Source organism: Antedon mediterranea, chromosome 3 (assembly GCF_964355755.1).
Source record: "Antedon mediterranea chromosome 3, ecAntMedi1.1, whole genome shotgun sequence".
In the NCBI taxonomy this organism is placed as follows: domain Eukaryota; kingdom Metazoa; phylum Echinodermata; class Crinoidea; order Comatulida; family Antedonidae; genus Antedon; species Antedon mediterranea.
Window position 1 is genome coordinate 25,992,502 of NC_092672.1, and position 25,397 is coordinate 26,017,898.

General features: G+C 31.5%; 2 protein-coding genes across 2 annotated transcripts in view; one reads left to right on the forward strand and one right to left on the reverse strand.

The window, feature by feature from the left end:
- Nucleotides 1-824: 824 nt before the first annotated feature.
- LOC140045087 (matrix metalloproteinase-18-like) lies at nucleotides 825-11,186 on the reverse strand. The gene is made up of 8 exons (XM_072089833.1): nucleotides 11,041-11,186; nucleotides 6,934-7,199; nucleotides 5,884-6,161; nucleotides 5,256-5,414; nucleotides 4,571-4,791; nucleotides 3,789-3,933; nucleotides 3,044-3,304; nucleotides 825-2,679 (listed from the first exon to the last, which is right to left on the reverse strand). Exons 1-8 carry the CDS (start codon nucleotides 11,131-11,133, stop codon nucleotides 2,423-2,425), a joined length of 1,680 nt encoding a protein of 559 aa, XP_071945934.1. The 5' UTR covers nucleotides 11,134-11,186; the 3' UTR covers nucleotides 825-2,422.
- Nucleotides 11,187-11,855: 669 nt separating this feature from the next.
- LOC140045088 (leucine-zipper-like transcriptional regulator 1) overlaps nucleotides 11,856-25,397 on the forward strand; it is a 92,137-nt gene continuing 78,595 nt past the window's right edge. Inside the window, exons 1-2 of the mRNA XM_072089834.1 lie at nucleotides 11,856-12,023; nucleotides 23,200-23,278. Coding sequence (XP_071945935.1) covers nucleotides 11,927-12,023; nucleotides 23,200-23,278 — 176 coding nt within the window. The 5' untranslated portion in view covers nucleotides 11,856-11,926. The remainder of the gene's footprint in view (nucleotides 12,024-23,199; nucleotides 23,279-25,397) is intronic.

The following is a 25,397-nucleotide window of genomic DNA, read 5'->3' on the forward strand; positions in this document are numbered from 1 at the left end:
GCATAGGTGGTATTATATAGAACCTAAATAATTTTCTGTCATTTGATTGGACGATTGTGCGTCACATGGCGTGCAATAGTACGCACTATTAAACGATCGTTTAATAGTACAGTACTTTTTTCGCTGGACGAAAAACAAATCTGGAAAATATTTGTTTTATAATTTTGCTTTTGAAATACAACAGCGCCATCTATGTTGTACTTTCGTGGCAAATTGTTATGACTGGTTTCGCGATGGAAGTACTGAACATTTTTTGGAGAGATATATAATGTACTAATTTAGATCAAAAAGCATTTAAATTAGCTTTAGATCGTTTTCAGGATTTTTATTAATTAATGGGAACATCTCTACAAGACGTGGAATCGTTGGGAAAATCATAATTAGCCTAGACAAGTTCCAGTTCCATTTCCTTGCTTGTTTGTTGACATAATTTATAAAGTCCATATAAATAATAATATAATATATAAAACCAAATGTTACGGTTTTATTCAAATTTTGGCCTTGGCTAGGCCTACTTTTTATTTGATTCAAATGACAGGAATCTATTTAGATGTTTTATAAAACAACTAATAATGTTTTACATTCGTGTAATGGTACAAATAGGCCTAATGGTATTTGGTGAATGATGAAATGTTATAAATCAACTCGGCTGTCGCCTCGTTGAAATAATTATAACCTCTCATCATTCAACTCATGCCATTATTTTACTACTGTACAATACTCATAAACATTCATTATTTGTATCTTAACAAACAGTTTGAACAAAACAGAAAATCTTTACAAACAAGAATCAGTTTAAAACAAAGTAGGCAAATATCTTGACTTATCGGAATGACTTTATTATACAAAAACGATCGCAAGTTAGGATCAATTATACTACATATCTATACTGAATTACACAAACGCACGCCAATCTAATGTATAAAATACGTTTTATATCGTAGATACATGAAGATATACTCTTTTTATCAAATAGTCCCAATAACAGCAACACATTCACAGATGGCATTGGCTAAATCAATCGTAAGTTTACGACATTTCATTTTTTTGACGTATCACACGAATACACAGCTAGTGAGCCGGAAAGTCATTCTGCACGCGCTCAGAACGATGTTATTAGAATCAAAAGTGATCTACGCTTACAAACTCACCTTTTATACTTTGTTATAACTGTGATTAAATATTAATATAATAATATTTTAATTTTTATAAATGTATTAAGTTACTTTCTCGTCTTTTAATGATTGCGCAATTCCTCGCCTGCGAGGCAATTTTGATTCGTTCAAAGTTCATACAGAGGTAAACTTTCTTAATACAGTGAACTTTATACGGGAATACTTTTACACTGGTATCTAAATGAGATTTGTGTAAGTATTGGTATAAAATACGTTCTGTAATCGTTGATTTTATTATAAATTATAAATAATCACTAATATTAATTGCAACACAGTAATTAAATAAAAATGCTTGGAATTGATATACCATACATTATAAATAGATACAAATAAATATATACAGACAATACATATAATGATGGTGGCTAGATCATACTGTAACACAGTTGAAAAAAGGTACAAAATAAATCACAAAATCCTATCCATACACTAAGCCTAAGCCATTAAGGCATTAAGCCATAAATAGAAAAAAAAACTGCATAGAACAAGCCTACTGTCCATAGGGCGAATCTCTTCAAGCGAATTGAACATTTACGAACTACGATTGAAGTTCTAAATTCTACATTACTAGGAAACTTTAGTTTGCAAACTTAACCAAATTATGATTTCCAAAGTTGTTGCAAGATCAGTTAACAGTTTTCTTCTTTCTAGAAGTGAGATTTTTTTTTCAAATTTTAACTACCGTGTAGCATGAAATACGTCCATAATCGTTTATTATATTTCGTTTATTATAATATTTTAAAAGTAGTTTGTCAAAAAAGTGTGATGTACCCAAATAGTGTAGTAATATGACATTATCGTCCCCAAATATGGGCAAATCACATTTTTTTGTCACATTAAGTTTGATAGTGTACAAACGGATTATATTAAAATCACAACACTTTCGAATTAGGTAAAATACACGCATAATATAGTTTAATATTAAAAATATTAAACTATATTCGAGTAACAAAATGTTCGTGTTTCCATAATTTCAATGAATTTCACGGAATTTAAAATGCTTACTCGTCTTTCTTTGGTTTTAAGCATCCTTACAATTCAAATAACACTCATTATTCGGTATTAAAACTTTTCTTTCTTTCTATTCATAAACACAAACAATGCAATAAATAAATAACAATAAGCTGTTTGCCCCATAGATGACAGGCTACCCAAGAAATCACGTGAATATGTATATACATCATAAATAATAACAACAATGTACAAAAATATAAAAATTAGGAATTTTATACAAAGAAACTACAATTTCAAGAAAGTTGATGAAAGACTTTGTGTAAAAGGAATGTCATTGTAGTAAGAAATACAGCGTTTAGACTTGTATGTTGTACACCAGCATTGTTATTATTTAGTGCCATTGTGTTTGTTTCGTTTCCTTCCGGAAGCATTAAACTTGCACTGCATCCTAGCCACTCTGTACCAAAATATTGTGGATATCCAGGGTCAACTTTACCAGTTCTTTCATTCCAACGCCAAAATCGCCTCCCTTTTGTAAAGTACGTGTAACCTATATAGACAAAAACAAATTACGTTATGGCAAAACTTTCTACCACTTTCGCTAATCTCAAACGTGGTTCTTCCCACCCTATCTCTATCTAAGAATGTACATCAGTTAGCCCGGTCATTTACTCGATTTGTTTGGTTCCCACTCGATTGCACAACGCAATGTATTCGTTGCATACTAGAATAAGGCTAGATATAGGCCTAAGTGCGAAAGGTCGTAAGTTTTCACTAGCTTTCTACGATGTTTGCGTGCGTTAACGGTCAAATGCGGTGTTTTCACTTTAAAAAGTGACGTTTCTCCAAACCTAGCCACATTAACAAAGCTCTAGGCCAATATTATGTTAAAGTTGTTTAAGACATCAACTTACCATCCTTCCACCTAAAAGCAGCATTAAGTGAAGCTGGTACGCCTCCCCAGTTGGATTTTATTGGTTTTGGATAACCTTCGTCAACTTTCTTATCGTATTCATCATATCTCCAATATTCTCTTCCTTTGAAGAAGTACGTTTTTCCAGTGTTTCCCCAACTCAATGCCGCATCAATCTTGGTCGGTAAACTTCCAAGTGTACTGATTAGTTTGGGCGAACCCTCCTCGAGATTGTTTCCATTGTATTCCCAGAACTTTTTACCTACAAGTAATAAAGTAAATATTGATATTTAATAAAAGCATTGGCAGTATAAATATATAATTTAAATTTATAGTTTTCGTCACTCTGATGGTGGAGCGGATCAATAATAAAAAATGTACAACATTAATAGTATATTCCTTGATAGGTGCGGTTAATTTATTGTCTCAATAATCAAACGGTGTACAGAAAAAAAACGTCCAGGTTAATACAAATTATTATTACTCTTTGGCATATAGTGCAACTTTACTCTGTTGCCATTCCGGACTCTACGAAAGTGACTCAAACTTAAAGACGTATACAATTTGTACTACAAGGGACGTTTATTTAGAAAAAAATTCCTCCATGAACTTGTCTGCAACTTAGAAACATCAATCAGTGTAAGTAGGAGGTAGGTAAAATATAATATAACAATCTAACTCGCTAAACTTCTTTCTTCATAGTTGCTAGTCAGCCTGGACTAGTAGAAAAATATTTATTAATATACCTTTGAAAAATAAAATCTTGCCGTCTGTATCTCTCTCATACGCAGCGTCGATATCACCTGGAAGACCGATGAAAAAAGTATCGTACGGTAGTGGGTAACCCTCAGCTGGATATGCCTGCATATCCATTCTCCAAAATTCAGCTTTCTGTAAACATAGAATAATCATTAAACCATATTAGAACAACAAAAAACAAACAATTATTAGTAGACTGCATGGTTAGCCTATGCAATATAACATTGCCAAGGCCTATGCAAGTTTATAAAATGCTGTTCCGTTGGCTTAGAGTCATACTTGCTTAAAGTATCTACGTTTCTTTGCACAACAACGTCCACAATTTGCTACAAATAGCTATTCATTTATCTATTCATTTCTTTTATTTCAGATAGTACGTTCATAAACATAATTATAAACAAAAATACAAAAGTCAACCAGAAAGTTAACCAGGAAATCATTCACAATAACTTAAAATATTAATTTGCATCAACGATGATGAAGGTTCAATTGTTGCAACCAATACCTCGTGTTTATTGATTTATTAAAGAAAATCGATATATTGTTTACGGTACGTCATAAAAGCTAATTGAAATCTCGAGTTATTATTATAATCTTCAATATGGGCCAAAATATTAAATAGCGCACCCTCTGTCACTTTCTGCATTTACAAAGTATTAGTTTATTAGCGCGGAATGCATATTGATCTTGGTTTTTTGTTGAAAATATTTGATTTATGGGTGGGACAAGCTACGCGGTTTTCCGTCCACCTGTGTAAATTGACACTTACCTTAAATAGAAATAGTTCTGACCGAATGTAGCCAATGGCATCGTATCCCTTATTACATGAGTCTACATTGACTACTGGCTTCTTTGTGACGGGTTTCGTGGTCGAACGAGCTGGTGGCAGACGCGTTACCGGTTTGCCTGTGTCTGGTCTTTTGGTAGCTGGAGCTGGGGGAGTTTTGGCAGGGGCTTCGGTTTTTGGAGCTGGTGGAATGGGCTTGGATCCTGAATAAAAGAAATGTAAGAACATTTTAAACACACTGAATAATGTTGTATAAATTATAGGCACTACAGTAATTGATACTTGGCTTCCTTTAATTTAACACTGACCCTGTCACAACGGGAAAAACGTGTGTTGCTTTGTAGATAAGAGAAATTTGTAAATTAGAGATGGTCTGTCACGGTATTTAAACCAACTACACGGAGCAAATATCTACGAAATGTGTAGGCCTATCTTCTGTATACATACACATACGATGATAGACTTGTCCCAAATCTGTATTTATTTGTCTTTTTTATTTTAATCCACCAGCTTTTAAATTTTTGTCTGGAAAGTATGTGCTTGTCAAGTATGAAACGCCATATGGGCTAAAATATTTATACATTAAGTCGAAGAAACCTATACTAATACGTAGCGTTTAAACAATTGCTATTGGGATAACGTTAATTATATTTTAACTTTATCGTACCATATAAATACTGTATTCCCAGCTTGTCATCATATGGTAAATTAAAGTCCTTAATATATCCTTGATAAAATGGAGCCATCAACGCTTTCATATCGCTTGAATGTCCCAAACCCAGACTGTGTCCAAATTCGTGTGCAGCAACAATGAATAAATCGGTACCTGGAAAAATTAAAGGATATCAACAATGAATAAATTGGTACCTGAACAAATAAACATATCAACAATGAATAATTCGGTACATGAACAATTAAAGATACCAACAATGAATAAATCGGTACCTGGAGAAATTAAAGATATCAACATTTAATAAATTGGTACCTGGAGAAATTAAAATATTAACATTTTTATTAAATCGGTACCTGGAGAAATAAAAGATATCAACATTTAATAAGTCGGTACCTGGAGAAATTAATTATATTAACATTGAATAAATTGGTACCATTATGGATATCAATATTGAATAAATCGGTATTATTAAAGATCATTGAATTGAATAAATCAATACCTTGGAATACTAAACCTTTGTTAAATAAGTTTATCGGAAGGTATTTTTTTTATGTTAATTAGACACATTTGTTTACACAAGGCCTCAAATAACACGAATAAGAACAATAGTTAAATGTCATACCTGGATTTCCATAAACCGAAAACGTTTCACTTTCGTCAAAATGAGCGTCACCACCTATTCCATGTGAAGGAAAGTAAGCGTGCGCTAATGTACCGCCTGGTCCGTCAAATGGGTAGCTGTCTTCGTGATGATAACTGGCGAACTTGATGTATATATCGGCTGCTCCAGAACCAACTTCACGGAAAGTTATAGGAGTGACGTCACTCCACACTTTAAATGCGTTGTAGATTGCTGTTCGTTGGTCAGATTGACTCAAATCACCAGAGTAGTTGAGGATTCTAATAAATGATAACAGTTAATGGTGTCAATATCAATTATTATTCGCCCTTGTTAAGGAAAGGTCATGTAAATTGATGACCAATGTGATAACGTTTGTGTGTGTCCAATGAACAAATTATAGCGTAACTATGAACTTAATTGAGATTTAGACTTTTCTTTTTCTGCATACACTCAAAATCCTCGATTTTGGTAGTGGTCAGTAAATTCTTAGAAGCCATAGGCCCTATTTCCATGTGCCTAAAAATCATACAATACTGGTATCTTGTGTTGTTACAAGAAATGGGACAATTTCAGAATTCTGTTATTATACAAATTGTAGAAGAAAACTGAACATTTAAGTGCATTTTTTATTCCACTTAAAAAAGAATGTAGATTTACAATTTCTGCTGCTGCAAAAAAACCGGAAACAGAACATTGGTTATGCAGCAGGAACCTTTAAGTACCCTCGTAACAGGTTAAGAAAAGGAATAAGAAACCCTAATTAATTCTGTTGCTCCAAACTCATACCAGGATTATTAACACACGTGCACAGTGACATTTGCCCAAGTTTCGATAGCCCTGGTTATTTGTAAAGCTAAATGTTCGTCTAGAACCAGGAAAAAGCGTTACACATTATGCTACAGACTTCTAGGATTTGTTAACTGTATGTTCAAGCATACGTCAAACGTACATCATAAAGAAATGTAGCAACCTTTGTAGTTTATGCCTTAACATGCCTTAAAATAGTTTCATATGTAATACAGGTTTTATAGTTTAGCGTTACATACATACCTATATGTCAAGTCGTTTTTATGCCACTTGCTACCAACATGCACGTAACGCCTTGCACGAATGTTAGATGGCGTCTCGATAAAGTCTTTTAATCCACACCTCGGCCTCTCCATTAGATCGCTGGTTTCTTTCGTCATGGTTCCCGTTACCGTTAATCCATAAAGTTCTTGAAATTTTGTTATCCCTTGTGTTAATTCGCTTTTCGTTCGTAAACGCCCGGCTTCCGCATTCGTAGGAGCTACATATCCAAAATCCTCCAAATATTTCTGAAAAGAAGTTGAAGTTCATTTGTTTATTTATTTACATTAAATGAATTCATGGAATGACGGATCAGTAAATCAAGGATAGCGGTAGCTACACGAGAGTGTTGCTATCCTATGGCCATTTTAACCCTTCGAAGATGTGGCCAGTAGGCTATCTCATAGGGGGTACTACTGTACCAGGACGCGAGACCCGTATATCTACGGGTTGACTTTTTGTGGTCACTGAATTGCACTTTTTGAGCATTTAACTTTTGATCTAGAAAAACATTTTTGAAAGGCCAACACATTTCCCATAACAATAAAACTAACAATTGCAGAAAGTTACAGTCATAAAAATGTATTTTGCATTTTTCCTAAATCTATTAAAACACCTTATTTAGCCTCTCACTTGGCCCAAGTTGGGATAGAAACCTCGTGTCTTCAAAGGGTTAATGGAATTTTTAAATATTAGGTCCTTTAATTCTTCCCACGGCCGCACCATGATAATAAGAGCACCAATTCTTATATTATAATTAAAACTACAGCAATTCCAATTGTCTCACATTCATGAATTCGTACTTACAGTTAGCTGTTGAAAATAGATATACTGCCCTCAATTTTTATGACAATTTTGTATTTTTCATTCTATAAAATAATTTCATTGTAAACCGGAATACAATAGAATATACTACAGGTATATTACTGTAAATTTCCTTTAATTCAAATCATTTGTTTTTCAATGTGTTCAGCTTCTAAGAAACAATTAACATGACTGAGCATCAGATATATTTTATAAAATATTTGATTCCATTAACCGTACTACAGGCCTCTAGGCTACAGTAGTTTTATCACTCCATGGTTTATAAGGCTTTTAAGAATGTTTATTTTTTTCAATCAATCAGTGCAACACGGTTCATTCTACAACAAGTTCGTCTAGTGCCCGAATACATCTGGCCGCTAACATGAGCCGGGCAATTATAAACAAACAGAACTGTAGTGGCAACTTTCTCCCCCAACATTGATATAATTTTTGTTGCATGTTGGAGCTTCAATATATTTCTTTCTGATCAAGCCAATATTTCTACTAGAGAAAATGTGGAGTTCATTGTACGCACTGAATGATTCATCTTTGCTTTGAGATTAATTCAGCAGGCCATGTAAATAAATTATTGCCGACTCAATTCACTGTTCACAGGTGATATTGTATGTTGTGGTCTGAGCAAATTTGCGGTGATTCAGTCAATGAATGAACTATTTGTTATACTTCGACATTGGTTACAAAAACCCAACATGCTGAACTCGTAAAAGTGTTTGAGTAGGCTACACAGCATTCCAGATTTTTGTTGATATTATTCAGGCATGTTACTAATAATTATTAGTGCCATGCGCTGTGTCCTCAATAACCAGACAATTGTCTTATTTTATCAGATATGAAGAGTTGAGAGATATTGGCTAAATTATAATATCCCCGAACTACCAGCAACACAAAGCTCATAAGCATAACTGAGACTAGAATTAAGAATGGCTTCCGGAAAGATACCGTGAGGGTAGAAAAAAATTGCTTTCAATTCGTTTCCTATTTACAATTTGCTACACAGACACACCAATAGAGATAAGCTGCAGACCTAGTTAAGCCAGGGGAAGGATCAATGTATGGAAGCCATTTATATTCAACAAAACTTGCTCAATCTTATAATTTCGAAGGCAAAATAGTTAAGCCTACTCTGTTAGCAAAATTTCCATTTAAACCTGGGATTCTTAACTGAAATGATTATACATTTTCATCTGGTATTTACTGCAGGCCACCATATAAACTGAACTGTAATATAAGTAAAATATTTAATCCTACCGGTCCACACTGATTTACAGTGTTCTGTCAGTTTGGCATATTTACGAGGGTCTAGTTGTTATCGGAAACGTTTATAAACACATTATTTTACAGAATCCTGACACCAATCTTGAATACAGTATCAAACAATTTGCCCATGTTGCCGGCCCACTATAGTATTTTTAGTAAGGAATAAATCCCAATTTCATGAACTTAGTAGAATTCTGAATTATTCATTTTACAAAGTTAGAATAATTTACCTAAATCTTTAATACTGAAAATGTTAAATATTAAATTTAGAAATTAAAGCATTGCTGAGTATCGTACATTTAGACATTTATTTTACGTAATATGCACCCGATGTGGGGGGGGGGGGGGGGTGTTGCGCAAGTCCTCCTCTATTCCTGTCGATTTTACTATTTGTTCAAAAGAAAAAAGTGCAATGTTTTGCTGTTTACCTACAATAAAATATTTGGTTATGATATGAAAATTATATGAATTTATTTGAATACACATTACTTTTTTGAAAACCAAGCTGGTGATAATGCTGCTCAACCATGCACTTAATGCGAAATTGCCAAACGATCGAATATTATAATATGACGCCCAAGTATAATATTATAATAAATACATAGGCTAATATAGATATATTACCAGTAGAATTCTTGATGATATCTGAATTCTATATTCAATATTATTGCAATTTGTACTGAAATGATATGTACTTTGAAACGTCAAAACCTGTGACGAACGTGACACAAACTCCATTGTTGAACACAATCAAAAACTCAGTATTGAAATCTTTCAAACCCACGTAATGAACACAATTTCTATACATTTTCAATATTGGAGTTTGCGTTATTGTTAACAATCTCAATTGCGATATCTGTTATCGAACACTGTGTTCGAGATACTAGTGCTTCTTACGGGAACAGAAACTTACTCTGTATTTAAAGGCTAGGGTATGTCAAGGAAGAGTGTAATTTCACTCTTCCCTGGTTATGTGATGTCCTTCTCAACCCGAAATATTGTTAATATAAACCCTGTGTATCTTTGATAAATTGCGCATAAATTTTGTGACACCATGTTCTACAGCAAAGGCCGAACAAAATTATACTGCAACTCATAAAGCAGGGAAAGGTAGAGGTCACATCTCGGGCAATTATAGATACTGTACAGTAGCCTACATTATTTTGATTGGAATATATCAACATTACAGAAGGCCTCTGATTATATAGAATTGAAGGAAATGCCACTGTATGCAATTATGTTAATGAATCATACAGAAGTTTAATATCGATAATGGTATATAACTGCCTCGGGCACTAAAACGTTAAGCTTAAATACTCTATTCTGTTGTTGTGTACAGCATATTATTATTATATTGCACTGGGAAAGAAAGTGTTAGTGTTAACCAGAAAGTTCTGCAATATCTTTCTGATAACTTCTGACTGTTTTACTTGATCGTTGATTTCCTTTATTTGTATAGGCCCTAATTAAGGTAGGTCCTCAGTTGAGATCCACCCACTGATACACACAGCATGTTCCAGTAATTTGCCTTTTGTCGAATTACTGTATCATAATAATGAAATATTATATAAATACAACCGAAAGTGAGAGAGACACCGTGATTATTTTTCATTCACATGGACGTGGTGAAAACCAAAGGAGGACGGGCTACGTGTATTTAATATTCGACCTCTCTTAATTACGTCAAATCTCTCTTAAATACGTTGTCGTAACAAATTATGCATGCGAAAGCTGATAAAATACACCGTGAGTTGTTACGTAAATGCTGATCTATTATATATATTTTAATTAATTATTAACTATTTTAAATTGATTCAACATGAGCACATGTACCAGGTTAGGGTACTTCAAGTAGGAAGATATGATTTTCCATCAACTGATCATTATATGAGGAGGGAGTTTCCCTCTAAACTAACTAAGCAGTAGGCCTAACTATGTAAATGGCCTATAGTAGTAGGTAGTGTGTATGCCAAGTAGAAGGTCACATGAATAAAGAATGTTACTTACGTATCCAACAGTATCCACATTTCCTAATGTAGACGTAGGTCGTAAAATAGAAAAGAATATTCCTATAGAAATATATACAGTACACCTAAGCATGGTAACAGAAGTACAACCAATTGCCTATAGATCGTCCGTCCAGCAGCGAATGACAAAAATATTGAATGAATTAAAAAGATCACTCCATATCGTTCCGGTTAAGTACATTACGATAGCCAATCAGAGAGCGGTATATATTGGTAATTCAGTACACAAGGAAGCTTATTGTTAAGTACAATAAACCACGCATTTGAATTATGACTCATTTTTTTTAGAATAAGGAATACCTTCCTAAACTTTTAATTTACTTTTTCGCGGTTTATTTTGATACAGCAGAATTTTTTGGATGAGTAATACTGTCAATTTTATTCAAATTGTTATAAAAAAAAAAACTAAATGGAATAAAAACTGTTCATTGTCCACTTTTTAGAAATGTAATATTTATAAAAAATTATAAAGCGGAGGAACGGGGAGGGGAGAGCTAGACGTTTTTTTTTCATGTCATAAAACCATGGAGTAATGATAAAACACTAATAGAAAAAAAAGGTCAACTAAATCTTATAATAGCTAAAAATCGATCAATCAATCTTATGATTTTGTTTGAAAAATTGCTATATGAACAACTGAATGCAAACAAGTTAATTATTACGATGCCCTATTAAAATAAATTATGAGAAAACAATAAGGAAGGAAAGAAAGAGAGGATAGAGAGAGGCCTGCTGAAAAGAGACAGGTTGAACTTTGACATTATTGAAAACAGACGCATGCGTATTTAATCGAAACATGTCTGCTCGCATACATTACGATATCGTCTAAATGTTTTGTTAACATCTTTGCCTTAAAAACAGATAAAATGTCCGCCACACCTCCGGTTCTTACACGGGCTATATCTAGACCAACTGGACAAGAGTTTGTTCATGATTCACCAGAGGGAGCTGAGTGTTTAGTGGGTAAGAATGTGTATAGTTTGCTTAATTAAGTAGTAAGTAGGCCTACCCTCTAGCCCAGAAGGCAGGGTAAAATCGTAGTCCGTGTACATTGTGACTTGTGTGTACGTACGTCTGTGTATATGAGCTATATTGTGTAGTCGTTTATTGATAACTGAGAGCTATCAGTGTGTATAATCCTCGTACATAATTGTTTCTTAGTTGTAATAAAGAACACATTATTATAATATCAAGCATGTTATTATGATATACAAATTTATAGGTATCAATACTGATATTTTTACTTTAAAAAATTTTAATAAGTTTTTTAATAACACAGAAACAACATTCTTAATTTAACAAATGATATGTAGTACTACTAAATCAATGTCTAATTGCATAAGGACTATGTGTACAGTATTATGATCAGTGTAGTTAAAATTTGATAACTGAGCACGCATCTCACATCTACCTCATCAATAATTATTATTAATAATCTATATCACGTTGTTGAATATGATGAGTGTAGTCATAATTTGATAACTGAGCAGGCATCTTTTAGAATCTACGTCATCAATTTTAATATTAATATTATATATCACATTGTTGGATATGATCAGTGTAGTCATAATTTGATAACTGAGCACGTATCTTTTAATATCTACATCATCAATAATTATTATTAATAATCTATATCACATTGTTGGATATGATCAGTGTAGTCGTCATTTGATAACTGAGCACGCATCTTTAAATATCTACCGCATCAAAATTAATATAAATAATCTATATCACATTGTTGGATATGATCAGTGTAGTCGTAATTTGATAACTGAGCACGCATCTTTAAATATCTACCTCATTAATAATTTATATTAATATCATATATCACATTGTTGGATATGATCAGTGTAGTCAGAATTTGATAACTGAGCACGTATCTTTTAATATCTACCTTAATAATAATTTATATTAATATCATATATCACATTGTTGGATATGATCAGTGTAGTCGTAATTTGATAACTGAGCACGCATCTTTAAATATCTACCTCATTAATAATTTATATTAATATCATATATCACATTGTTGGATATGATCAGTGTAGTCAGAATTTGATAACTGAGCACGCATCTTTCAATATCTACCGCATCAATTAATAATCTACATACACATTGTTGGATATGATCAGTGTAGTCAGAATTTGATAACTGAGCACGCATCTTTCAATATCTACCTCATTAATAATTTATATTAATATCATATATCACATTGTTGGATATGATCAGTGTAGTCAGAATTTGATAACTGAGCACGCATCTTTCAATATCTACCTCATTAATAATTTATATTAATATCATATATCACATTGTTGGATATGATCAGTGTAGTCAGAATTTGATAACTGAGCACGCATTTTTTAATATCTACCTCATTAATAATTTATATTAATATCATATATCACATTGTTGGATATGATCAGTGTAGTCAGAATTTGATAACTGAGCACGCATCTTTCAATATCTACCTCATTAATAATTTATATTAATATCATATATCACATTGTTGGATATGATCAGTGTAGTCAGAATTTGATAACTGAGCACGCATCTTTTAATATCTACCTCATTAATAATTTATATTAATATCATATATCACATTGTTGGATATGATCAGTGTAGTCAGAATTTGATAACTGAGCACGCATCTTTTAATATCTACGTCATCAATAATTTATATTAATATCATATATCACATTGTTGGATATGATCAGTGTAGTCGTCATTTGATAACTGATCACGTATCTTTCAATATCTACCACATCATTAATTAATATTAATCTTATATATCACATTGTTGGATATGATCAGTGTAGTCAGAATTTGATAACTGAGCACGTATTTTTTAATATCTACCTCAATAATAATTTATATTAATATCATATATCACATTGTTGGATATGATCAGTGTAGTCAGAATTTGATAACTGAGCACGCATCTTTCAATATCTACCGCATCAATAATTCATATTAATATCATATATCACATTGTTGGATATGATCAGTGTAGTCGTCATTTGATAACTGATCACGTATCTGTCAATATCTACCTAATTAATAATTTATATTAATATCATATATCACATTGTTGGATATGGTCAGTGTAGTCAGAATTTGATAACTGAGCACGCATCTTTCAATATCTACCTCAATAATAATTTATATTAATATCATATATCACATTGTTGGATATGATCAGTGTAGTCATAATTTGATAACTGAGCACGCATCTTTAAATATCTACCGCATCAATTAATAATCTACATACATATTGTTGGATATGATCAGTGTAGTCGTAATTTGATAACTGAGCACGCATCTTTAAATATCTACCTCATTTATAATTTATATTAATATCATATATCACATTGTTGAATATGATCAGTGTAGTCATAATTTGATAACTGAGGACGTATCTTTCAATATCTACCTCATTACGAATTATTATTAATATCCTATATCACATTGTTGAATATGATGAGTGCAGTCATAATTTGATAACTGAGCACGCATCTTTCAATATCTACCTCAATAATAATTTATATTAATATCATATATCACATTGTTGGATATGATCAGTGTAGTCATAATTTGATAACTGAGCACGCATCTTTAAATATCTACCGCATCAATTAATAATCTACATACACATTGTTGGATATGATCAGTGTAGTCGTAATTTGATAACTGAGCACGCATCTTTAAATATCTACCTCATTAATAATTTATATTAATATCATATATCACATTGTTGGATATGATCAGTGTAGTCAGAATTTGATAACTGAGCACATATCTTTTAATATCTACCTCAATAATAATTTATATTAATATCATATATCACATCGTTGGATATGATCAGTGTAGTCAGAATTTGATAACTGAGCACGCATCTTTCAATATCTACCTCATTAATAATTTATATTAATATCATATATCACATTGTTGGATATGATCAGTGTAGTCAGAATTTGATAACTGAGCACGCATCTTTCAATATCTACCTCAATAATAATTTATATTAATATCATATATCACATTGTTGGATATGATCAGTGTAGTCATAATTTGATAACTGAGCACGCATCTTTAAATATCTACCGCATCAATTAATAATCTACATACATATTGTTGGATATGATCAGTGTAGTCGTAATTTGATAACTGAGCACGCATCTTTAAATATCTACCTCATTTATAATTTATATTAATATCATATATCACATTGTTGAATATGATCAGTGTAGTCATAATTTGATAACTGAGGACGTATCTTTCAATATCTACCTCATTACGAATTATTATTAATATCCTATATCACATTGTTGAATATGATGAGTGCAGTCATAATTTGATAACTGAGCACGCATCTTTCAATATCTACCTCAATAATAATTTATATTAATATCATATATCACATTGTTGGATATGATCAGTGTAGTCATAATTTGATAACTGAGCACGCATCTTTAAATATCTACCGCATCAATTAATAATCTACATACACATTGTTGGATATGATCAGTGTAGTCGTAATTTGATAACTGAGCACGCATCTTTAAATATCTACCTCATTAATAATTTATATTAATATCATATATCACATTGTTGGATATGATCAGTGTAGTCAGAATTTGATAACTGAGCACATATCTTTTAATATCTACCTCAATAATAATTTATATTAATATCATATATCACATTGTTGGATATGATCAGTGTAGTCAGAATTTGATAACTGAGCACGCATGTTTTAATATCTACGTCATCAATAATTTATATTAATATCATATATCACATTGTTGGATATGATCAGTGTAGTCGTCATTTGATAACTGATCACGTATCTTTCAATATCTACCTCATCATTAATTAATATTAATATCATATATCACATTGTTGGATATGATCAGTGTAGTCAGAATTTGATAACTGAGCACGTATTTTTTAATATCTACCTCAATAATAATTTATATTAATATCATATATCACATTGTTGGATATGATCTGTGTAGTCAGAATTTGATAACTGAACACGCATCTTTTAATATCTACCACATCATTAATTAATATTAATAATCTATATCACAGTGTTGGATATGATCAGTGTAGTCAGAATTTGCTAACTGATCACGTATCTTTCAATATCTACCTTATTAATAATTTATATTAATATCATATATCACATTGTTGGATATGATCAGTGTAGTCAGAATTTGATAACTGAGCACGCATCTTTCAATATCTACCGCATCAATAATTCATATTAATATCATATATCACATTGTTGGATATGATCAGTGTAGTCGTCATTTGATAACTGAGCACGCATCTTTAAATATCTATTTCATCAATAATTATTATTAATGTCTTATATCACATTGTTGGATATGATCAGTGTAGTCATAATTTGATAACTGAGCACGCATCTTTAAATATCTACCTCATCAAAAATTATTATTAATAATCTATATCACATTGTTGGATATGATCTGTGTATTCATAAATTGATATAACGCATCTTTTATTATCTACCTAATCAATAATAATTATTAATACTTAATGTTGGATATGATCAGTGTGATTTTGTTAGATTTACTGTATACAAGAGATCGAGTCGATGGGTTTTGAAAATGTGTTATTCTTTTGTTCCTAATCACCCTATTGATTTGTATCCGTTTGCTGTTTAAATTTATACTTTTAAGAACGCATCGTTTATGATGAACGTGTGCCGTTGTAAAAATAAAAATATTCCATATCTTTTTATGTTTGATATGTATTGTAGAGGCCATCATGAGACATGCTTTGGCTTCTATTGAGGGTCCCAGTTCTTCTTAACAGAATAAATGTGCAGTGAATGAATTATTTGATAAATGAGGACGTGTGTTTTAACATCGATCTATACAGACCGTAATACTCTTCCAGAAATGATATGTTGCTATAATAGGCCTATGACCAATTTCCATTACATTAATAATTCAATTAAGATTGGAAATGTGTCAGAAATACTAAAGAAATCCAGTAATCTTATTGATTAATAATTATTTATACCATTTCTGATGAACGAACAGAAAACTAAACTTGCAGCCAATCAAAAAGCTGCTGTACTGTATAAGTAGGGAATTTTAAGTAGGAGTTGTTTTAAATGTCATTGGTCTCGGCTAATCAGTTATTGCCATTTGACTATGATAGGCATCCTTTATTACCTATAACCAGGGAAGAGTTAAATTTAACTCTTCCCTGCTATAACTATGGGTAGACCAAACAATAATAAAATATAATGACTTCCTTTACTTTTTACAACCTAGTTCGTGTTTTAAAATGTCAATTTTGGATAAATTTACAGATTTTACCATTTAAACTGCGTAAACGTAATGCAAACTTTAAAAAAACACCCACAAACATCATCCAAACAACTTAATATTGATTATACCACTACAAGAACTATAAAAGAGGACAATTTATGAAATCATTTCATTGAAATAGCTCTAGGTTTGATTTTTTAGGGTGAAAAATATCAATTTTTGGATAAATTGACAGATTTTACCATTTAAACTGCGTAAACTTAATGCAAACTTTAAAAAATACCCTACAAACATCATTCAAACAATTGAATACTGATTATAGCACTACTAGAACTATAAAAGAAGACAATTTATGAAATAATGTTATTGAAATAGCTCTAGGTTTGACTTTTTTGGAGTGAAAACGTCAATTTTGGATAAATTGACAGATTTTACCATGTGAACTGTGCAAACTTTAAAAAAAACACCCACAAACATCATCTAAACCACTTAATATTGATTATACCACTACAAGAACTATAAAAGAGGACAATTTATGAAATAATTTTATTGAAATAGCTCTAGGTTTGAATTTTTTGGGTAAAAAATGTCAATTTTGGATAAATTTACAGATTTTACCACGTAAACTGCGTAAACTTAATGCAAACTTTAAAAAAACACCCCACAAACATTATTCAAACCACTTAATACTGATTATAGCACTACAAGAACTATAAAAGAGGACAATTTATGAAATAATTTAATAGAAATAGCTCTAAGTTTGATTTTTTAGGGTGAAAAATGTCAATTTTGGATAAATTTACAGATTTCACCATTTCAACTGCGTAAACTTAATGCAAACTTTAAAAAAACACCCACAAACATCATTCAAACCACTTAATATTGATTATATCATTATTAGAACTATAAAAGAGGACAATTTATGAAATCATTTTATTGAAATAGCTCTAGGTTTGATTTTTTAGGGTGAAAAATATCAATTTTTGGATAAATTGACAGATTTTACCATTTAAACTGCGTAAACTTAATGCAAACTTTAAAGAATACCCTACAAACATCATTCAAACAATTGAATACTGATTATAGCACTACTAGAACTATAAAAGAAGACAATTTATGAAATAATGTTATTGAAATAGCTCTAGGTTTGACTTTTTTTGAGTGAAAACGTCAATTTTGGATAAATTGACAGATTTTACCATGTGAACTGTGCAAACTTTAAAAAAAACACCCACAAACATCATCTAAACCACTTAATATTGATTATACCACTACAAGAACTATAAAAGAGGACAATTTATGAAATAATTTTATTGAAATAGCTCTAGGTTTGAATTTTTTGGGTAAAAAATGTCAATTTTGGATAAATTTACAGATTTTACCACGTAAACTGCGTAAACTTAATGCAAACTTAAAAAAAACACCCCAAAAACATTATTCAAACCACTTAATACTGATTATAGCACTACAAGAACTATAAAAGAGGACAATTTATGAAATAATTTAATAGAAATAGCTCTAAGTTTGATTTTTTAGGGTGAAAAATGTCAATTTTGGATAAATTTACAGATTTCACCATTTCAACTGCGTAAACTTAATGCAAACTTTAAAAAAACACCCACAAACATCATTCAAACCACTTAATATTGATTATATCATTATTAGAACTATAAAAGAGGACAATTTATGAAATCATTTTATTGAAATAGCTCTAGGTTTGATTTTTTAGGGTGAAAAATGTCAATTTTGGATAATTGATAGATTTTACCATGTAAACTGCGTAAACTTAATGCAAACTTTAAAAAATACCCCACAAACATCATTCAAACAATTGAATACTGATTATACCACTACTAGAACTATAAAAGAAGACAATTTATGAAATCATTTTATTAAAATAGTTCTAGGTTTGACATTTTTGGGGTGATTATGAAATAATTTTATTGAAATAGCTCTAGGAATAAATTGACACATTTTACCATGTAAACTGTGCAAACTTTAAAAAAACACCCCACAAACATCATCCAAACCACTTAATATTGATTATATCACTACTAGAACTATAAAAGAAGACAATTTATGAAATCATTTTATTAAAATAGCTCTAGGTTTGACTTTTTTGGGGTAAAAAACCACTTAATATTGATTATAAAAGAAGACAACTTATGAAATGATTTTATTGAAATAGGTCAAAGTTTGACCTTTTTGGATAAATTGACAGATTTTAAAGTGTAAACTTTACAATGCAAAAAAGGCCATCTGCAAAAATCCTTCAAACCACTTATTATATTAGGACAATATTAATATTTGAAGCAGATATAAAATGATGCATGCTCAGTTATCAAATGACTAGGCCTACACTGATATTTGATATTGGTATATAGACAATTAATATTAATTATTGTTGAGGTAGTTCAAACTATGATTACACTGATCATATCCAACATTGTGATATAGAATATTATTTTGGAAAAGGTAGATATTAAAAAACTAAACAGATCATATCCAACAGTTTGATATAGATTATTAATATTAATTGATGATGCAGATATTAAAAGATTTTTGCTCAGTTATCAATTTATGACTACACTGATCATATCCAACAATGCGATATAGATTATTAATATTAATTGATGATGCAGATATTAAAAGATTTTTGCTCAGTTATCAATTTATGACTACACTGATCATATTGAACAATGCGATATAGATTATTAATATTAATTATTGATGAGGTAGATATTAAAAGATGCGTGCTCAGTTATCAAATTATGACTACACTGATCATATCGAACAATGTGATATAGATTATTAATATTAATTATTGATGAGGTAGATATTAAAAGATTTTTGCTCAGTTATCAAATTATGACTACACTGATCATATCCAACAATGTGATATAAATTATTAATAATAATTATTGATGAAATAGATATTGAAAGATGCATGCTCAGTTATCAAATTATGACTACACTAATCATATCCAACATTGTGATATAGATTATTAATAATAATTATTGATGAGGTAGATATTAAAATATGTATGCTCACAGTTATCAAACTATGACTACACTGATCATATCCAACATTGTGATATAGGATATTATTAATTGTTATTGATAAGGTAGATATTAAAAAACTAAACAGATCATATCCAACAGTGTGATATAGATTATTAATATTAATTATTAATGAGGTAGATTTTTAAAGATGTATGCTCAGTTATCAAATTATGACTACACTGATCATATCCAGCAATGTGATATAAATTATTAATAATAATTATTGATAAAATAGATATTGAAAGATGCGTGCTCAGTTATCAAATTATGACTACACTAATCATATCCAACATTGTGATATAGGATATTATTAATAGTCATTGATAAGGTAGATATTAAAAGATGCATGCTCAGTTATCATATTATGACTACACTGATCATATTGAACAATGCGATATAGATTATTAATATTAATTATTGATGAGGTAGATATTAAAAGATGCATGCTCAGTTATCAAATTATGACTACACTGATCATATCGAACAATGTGATATAGAATATTAATAATAATTAATGATGAGGTAGATATTAAAAGATGCGTGCTCAGTTATCAAATTATGACTACACTGATCATATCGAACAATGTGATATAAATTATTAATATTAATTATTGATGAGGTAGATATTAAAAGATGCGTGCTCAGTTATCAAATTATGACTAACACTGATCATATCCTACATTGTGATATAGGACATTATTAATAGTTATTGATAAGGTAGTTATTAAAAGATGCGTGCTCAGTTATCAAATTTTGACTACAAAGATCATATCCAACATTGTGATGTAGATTTATATTAATATTAATTATTGACGATGTAGATATTAAAAGATTCATGCTAAGTTATCAAATTTTGACTACACTGATCATATTTGATATTGTGATTGATGAAATATTCATATAAAGAGTGTACAATACTCACAGTATTTTTTAATCCATCCACATGAAGAAGAGACACAAGAACAAGAGTTGTTTGAAATTGTGAAGCCTCACAACCTTACTAATTGTGATGACATTTAATATAATATTACAGCCATACACAAACAGTAAGGTAGTTAGGGTCACTACAATCTATTAAAATAATTAACATTAATTAACTGGAAACATTGTTAATTATCAGTTTGAGTTTGACTTTTGTCTCTTTTGTTGTAGAATTGAATCTCTCTTTATCCATTGCTTTCAACCTGAAAATAAACAGGCCTAAATAATACCTTGGCATTAGCAATGAAATCAACTTACACACTGATGAATCTTAATACTCCTACCTATCTAATATTTTATATAGATAGGCTGTCTATGACCCCCCAGCCTATCCCTAGCTAGGCCTATGCCTCTCTAGACCATTCTGCTGGCTAGCTAGCAAGGCCCTAGTTCTAGTCCTATAATTAATAGCACAGGTCTCATATAGATAGGCCTAGAGTGTTTAGACTGAGCCTGGTTATATGCCTATTTATTTAACTAGGACTAGGCAGGCCTAATCAGCCTAAACTAAGGCCTAATAAACTAGTCTAGGCCCTAACTAAAATACATACATAGAGCTAGCTAGTTAGGCAGCCTAGCTAGGCCTAGACTTACTTATTAGCTAGTAAGTAGGCCTAGCTAGCTAGCCTACCAGTTCCCTAGTAGGGCCTAACCAGGTGGGCCTAGTAGCCTAGCCTAGCTAGTAGTAGTAGCCTACTACTTCTTTCTAGGCCTAGGCCTAGCAAGACTAGGCTAGCCCTAGTACTAGTAGGCCTAGCTAGGCTATAGGCCTAGTAGTACTAGGCCTACCTCTAGGCCTAAACTACTAGCTAGAGTAGCGAGATGCTAGCCTAACTAGGCCTAGGCCCTAGCTAGCTAGCTAGCCTATGCCTAGCCTCTTTCTAGCTAGGCCTATAGGCTATAATAGGCTAGGCCCTAGGCTAGGCCTAATCTGCCCTTTTTGGAGGCTAAAATATTGTCTGAAATAAGCTATGACCTACAAATATAGCTTAACTATCTGTTAAGGGTGACACTGATGATGGGTAATCAATAAAATATGCTTCTAAATCTACCTTTTTGGCTTGCAATCATAATATCCAGTCTAGCCTAGGCCTAGGCCTGCACGGATCAGGTAGCAAAACGAACGAAGTGAGAGCACAGAGGAGGAGGAGGCCTAGGGCCTAGGTTTCAGGCAGAAAAGAACATCTTGAGTTTGTGTAATTATATATCTATTTATAGTTATTTTAAAATATATCCCTAACATTTAAAAAGTTATATATATTACTGATAATTAATTGTAAGAAGGATACTCTACCTAATGATATTATCAATTAAATGTATTTTCCGTACGAAATTAATTATATACGAGGATGGCATAAGTGATAGCTCTCTGTTATCAAAAAACAACTACATACTATACCTGTGTATATATATGGTATGCCTAGCCTGCGACTATGAGGCTGGAAACTACGGCACGGCGCCTAAAACAATAGAAGTAGGCCTAGTTTCATCCTAGGCCAATAATTAATATAATAGTTTATACGTATTCAAAGCAACAGGACCATTCTACTAGGCTAGTTGTAAGTTGCTGATCACTACACTGTGATTATTGATAACCAAAAATTTACAGATGAGCATTGCATTTCAAAGTCGCTAAAATCATGTTGGTTTCGAATATAAGTTTAGAAGAATGCAGCTTTCACTTTTGTTGGCCTGGTAGCTGTTGGTTAGTTTATCATGAACTCTTTGGTACATTTTATCAATGTAACATTTAAAATTAGTAACATAACACACATGCATTGAATTTTCAGCAATTGATTTTGATGTTTCATATGAAACGGTTCACCGATGGACTAAGATGCCAGACTGTGATGAATTTGTAGGCGCTAGGTAAAAACAGATTTCTTTTTTTAATCTAAGCCCAGGGGAAAAAGATTAATGGTTTCCATCTTTGTTTATATATATTTCTTTAAGCCTATCCACTGTATAATTATAACCTCAAATCTGGCCAGTTGTCAATTGTATGACCCACTACTGTATATAACCCACTACTGTATATAACCCCTGGGAGAGGTGCATCATTGATGCATCATTTACAAATAATTATTGGGGTTCATCAAAAAACCTATATAGTACATCACTTAACAATGGTGTGTCAATGTCCGTCGTGTCCTTCACCACCCACCATATCATAAACAACATTGTCACAGTGCGTCAAATTGTGTGTGTCATTAACATGGGTGCGTGATGGCAGAAATGACACCTCTCCGTGGGTTGTATAGTGGGTCATACAATTGACAAGTGCATTATTATTTTAATCACCGTACCGTTTCTCGAGAAATGAATGAGCAGCAATATGTAGTTTTTAACCAACCCTGATTTAGGAGACAATCAAAACCAAGGAGCACTTTATTGAGTCCCCTTATTACTGAGTGGTGCTCTACTGTAGTACCCCTTTCACACCAAAAGCAAAACTCCGGAGACACTCCGGAGTTGATGCCCCGCTGTTTGGTGTGAAAGGTAAAATCAAGCAACTCCGAAGTTTAAAACTGCGGGGTTCAACAGCTGAACATTCTCCAGAGAGCGAACTGCGGGGACACCCCGGTGTTTTGGTGTGAAAGGTACCAACATCAAACTCCGGAGTGTTTTGGGTCAAAAGGTCATCCTTACACGATCACTCATTGCTTTAGTTTTATTTCAAAATACTTTAAAGATGTATTGTCCCTTTGACTAATTCCAAAAAAATAAAAAAATAAAGATTTAAAAAAAAAGTGGGTCATTTTGAAGTATCATATTAGTTATTAACTTTCAGTTCACCAAAAATTAGTCGAAAAAAATAAAATTTTTACTGAAATACAAACGTTTTTTTTTTTCCAAAAATAACTTTGACTTCCAGTCAAAGTTTTCGATCAAAACATATCTCATAACAGTGGGACAGCCAGTCGACAAATCGTGTCAAATTTCGACTCGGAGAGGGCGCCCTACTTTTCTAATTTTGTTCAAAATTGCTAAATTTTAGGGTGTTGGAAAAACACAATATTTGTAAATTTAGCTGATTATCGGAAAAATATTGTTAGTGAAATAAATTCATAAATGGTTTTAATATATTGTCATGTAAAATTAAATGTATTTGAACAAAACGATAATCTGTAATTTAACGGCAAAATCAACCAATGTCTTTTTTCCGAAATTGTACCCTAGAAAATCGTTAAAATAAAATATTTAGAAAAATACAGAACAGTCCTGAATTTAAAATCCCTGTTAGAAAAATTAATAATCTACAGAATACGATTTTAAGATACAAAATTCGGTGGTTGGGATGCAGCTCCGACTATTCAAACTAAAGGTACCACTATTTGTTCCATCGAAAACTAGCGAAACCGCCATTTTGTAAACACATCGTCATCGTGTTTATGAATTTATTTATAGCGAACGATATACGCAATGTTTATAATTGTCCGCGTATAAGAATTCATATAAATAATACATTCCAATACAACGTATATTATTACTTGTTTATTTATCACAGTATACATTTTAGTTGAGGAATATTTTCATAACTATTATAATAGCTTTTATACGAGTCCGAGGCCTAGCCCTATTAGCGAGCGATTGTTCAAGGGGCGGAAAGTCATTTAGTGACGTTGTGATCGGGCGCGTCGGGCCTAGCTAATATTAAAAATATTACCTGAAATAAGCGGCTAACAAGAACTGTTATATTCTTGCTTACAATTGTTTTGTTATTGATGAACAAACAAGCAATTAGATTGAATAACAAATTATTTATTCATTTTTTTTGGGTAAAAACATGTACAAACTAGTAGTAGTACTGTATAATATAAATTAATAGTAATATTAAACTAATACAGTATAATAATAAAATATAAAATAGGCCTACATACAATAAATATTCAATTTTTAAGGTCTATCACATGACAATAACATAATTTACAGAGTATAGTGTAGTAGGTTTGCATTCAACATAAATATTTATTTGTAATTCAACATT

Bases quoted from the DNA above. Each gene is read 5' to 3' on its own strand.
- LOC140045087 (XM_072089833.1), bottom strand. From the start codon at position 11,133: ATGCTTAGGTGTACTGTATATATTTCTATAGGAATATTCTTTTCTATT. The intron at 3,305-3,788 runs GTATATTAATAA...TATTACTTGTAG, and splicing joins CAAGATTTTATTTTTCAAAG to GTAAAAAGTTCTGGGAATAC. The intron at 2,680-3,043 runs GTAAGTTGATGT...TTGTCTATATAG, and splicing joins TGCTTTTAGGTGGAAGGATG to GTTACACGTACTTTACAAAA.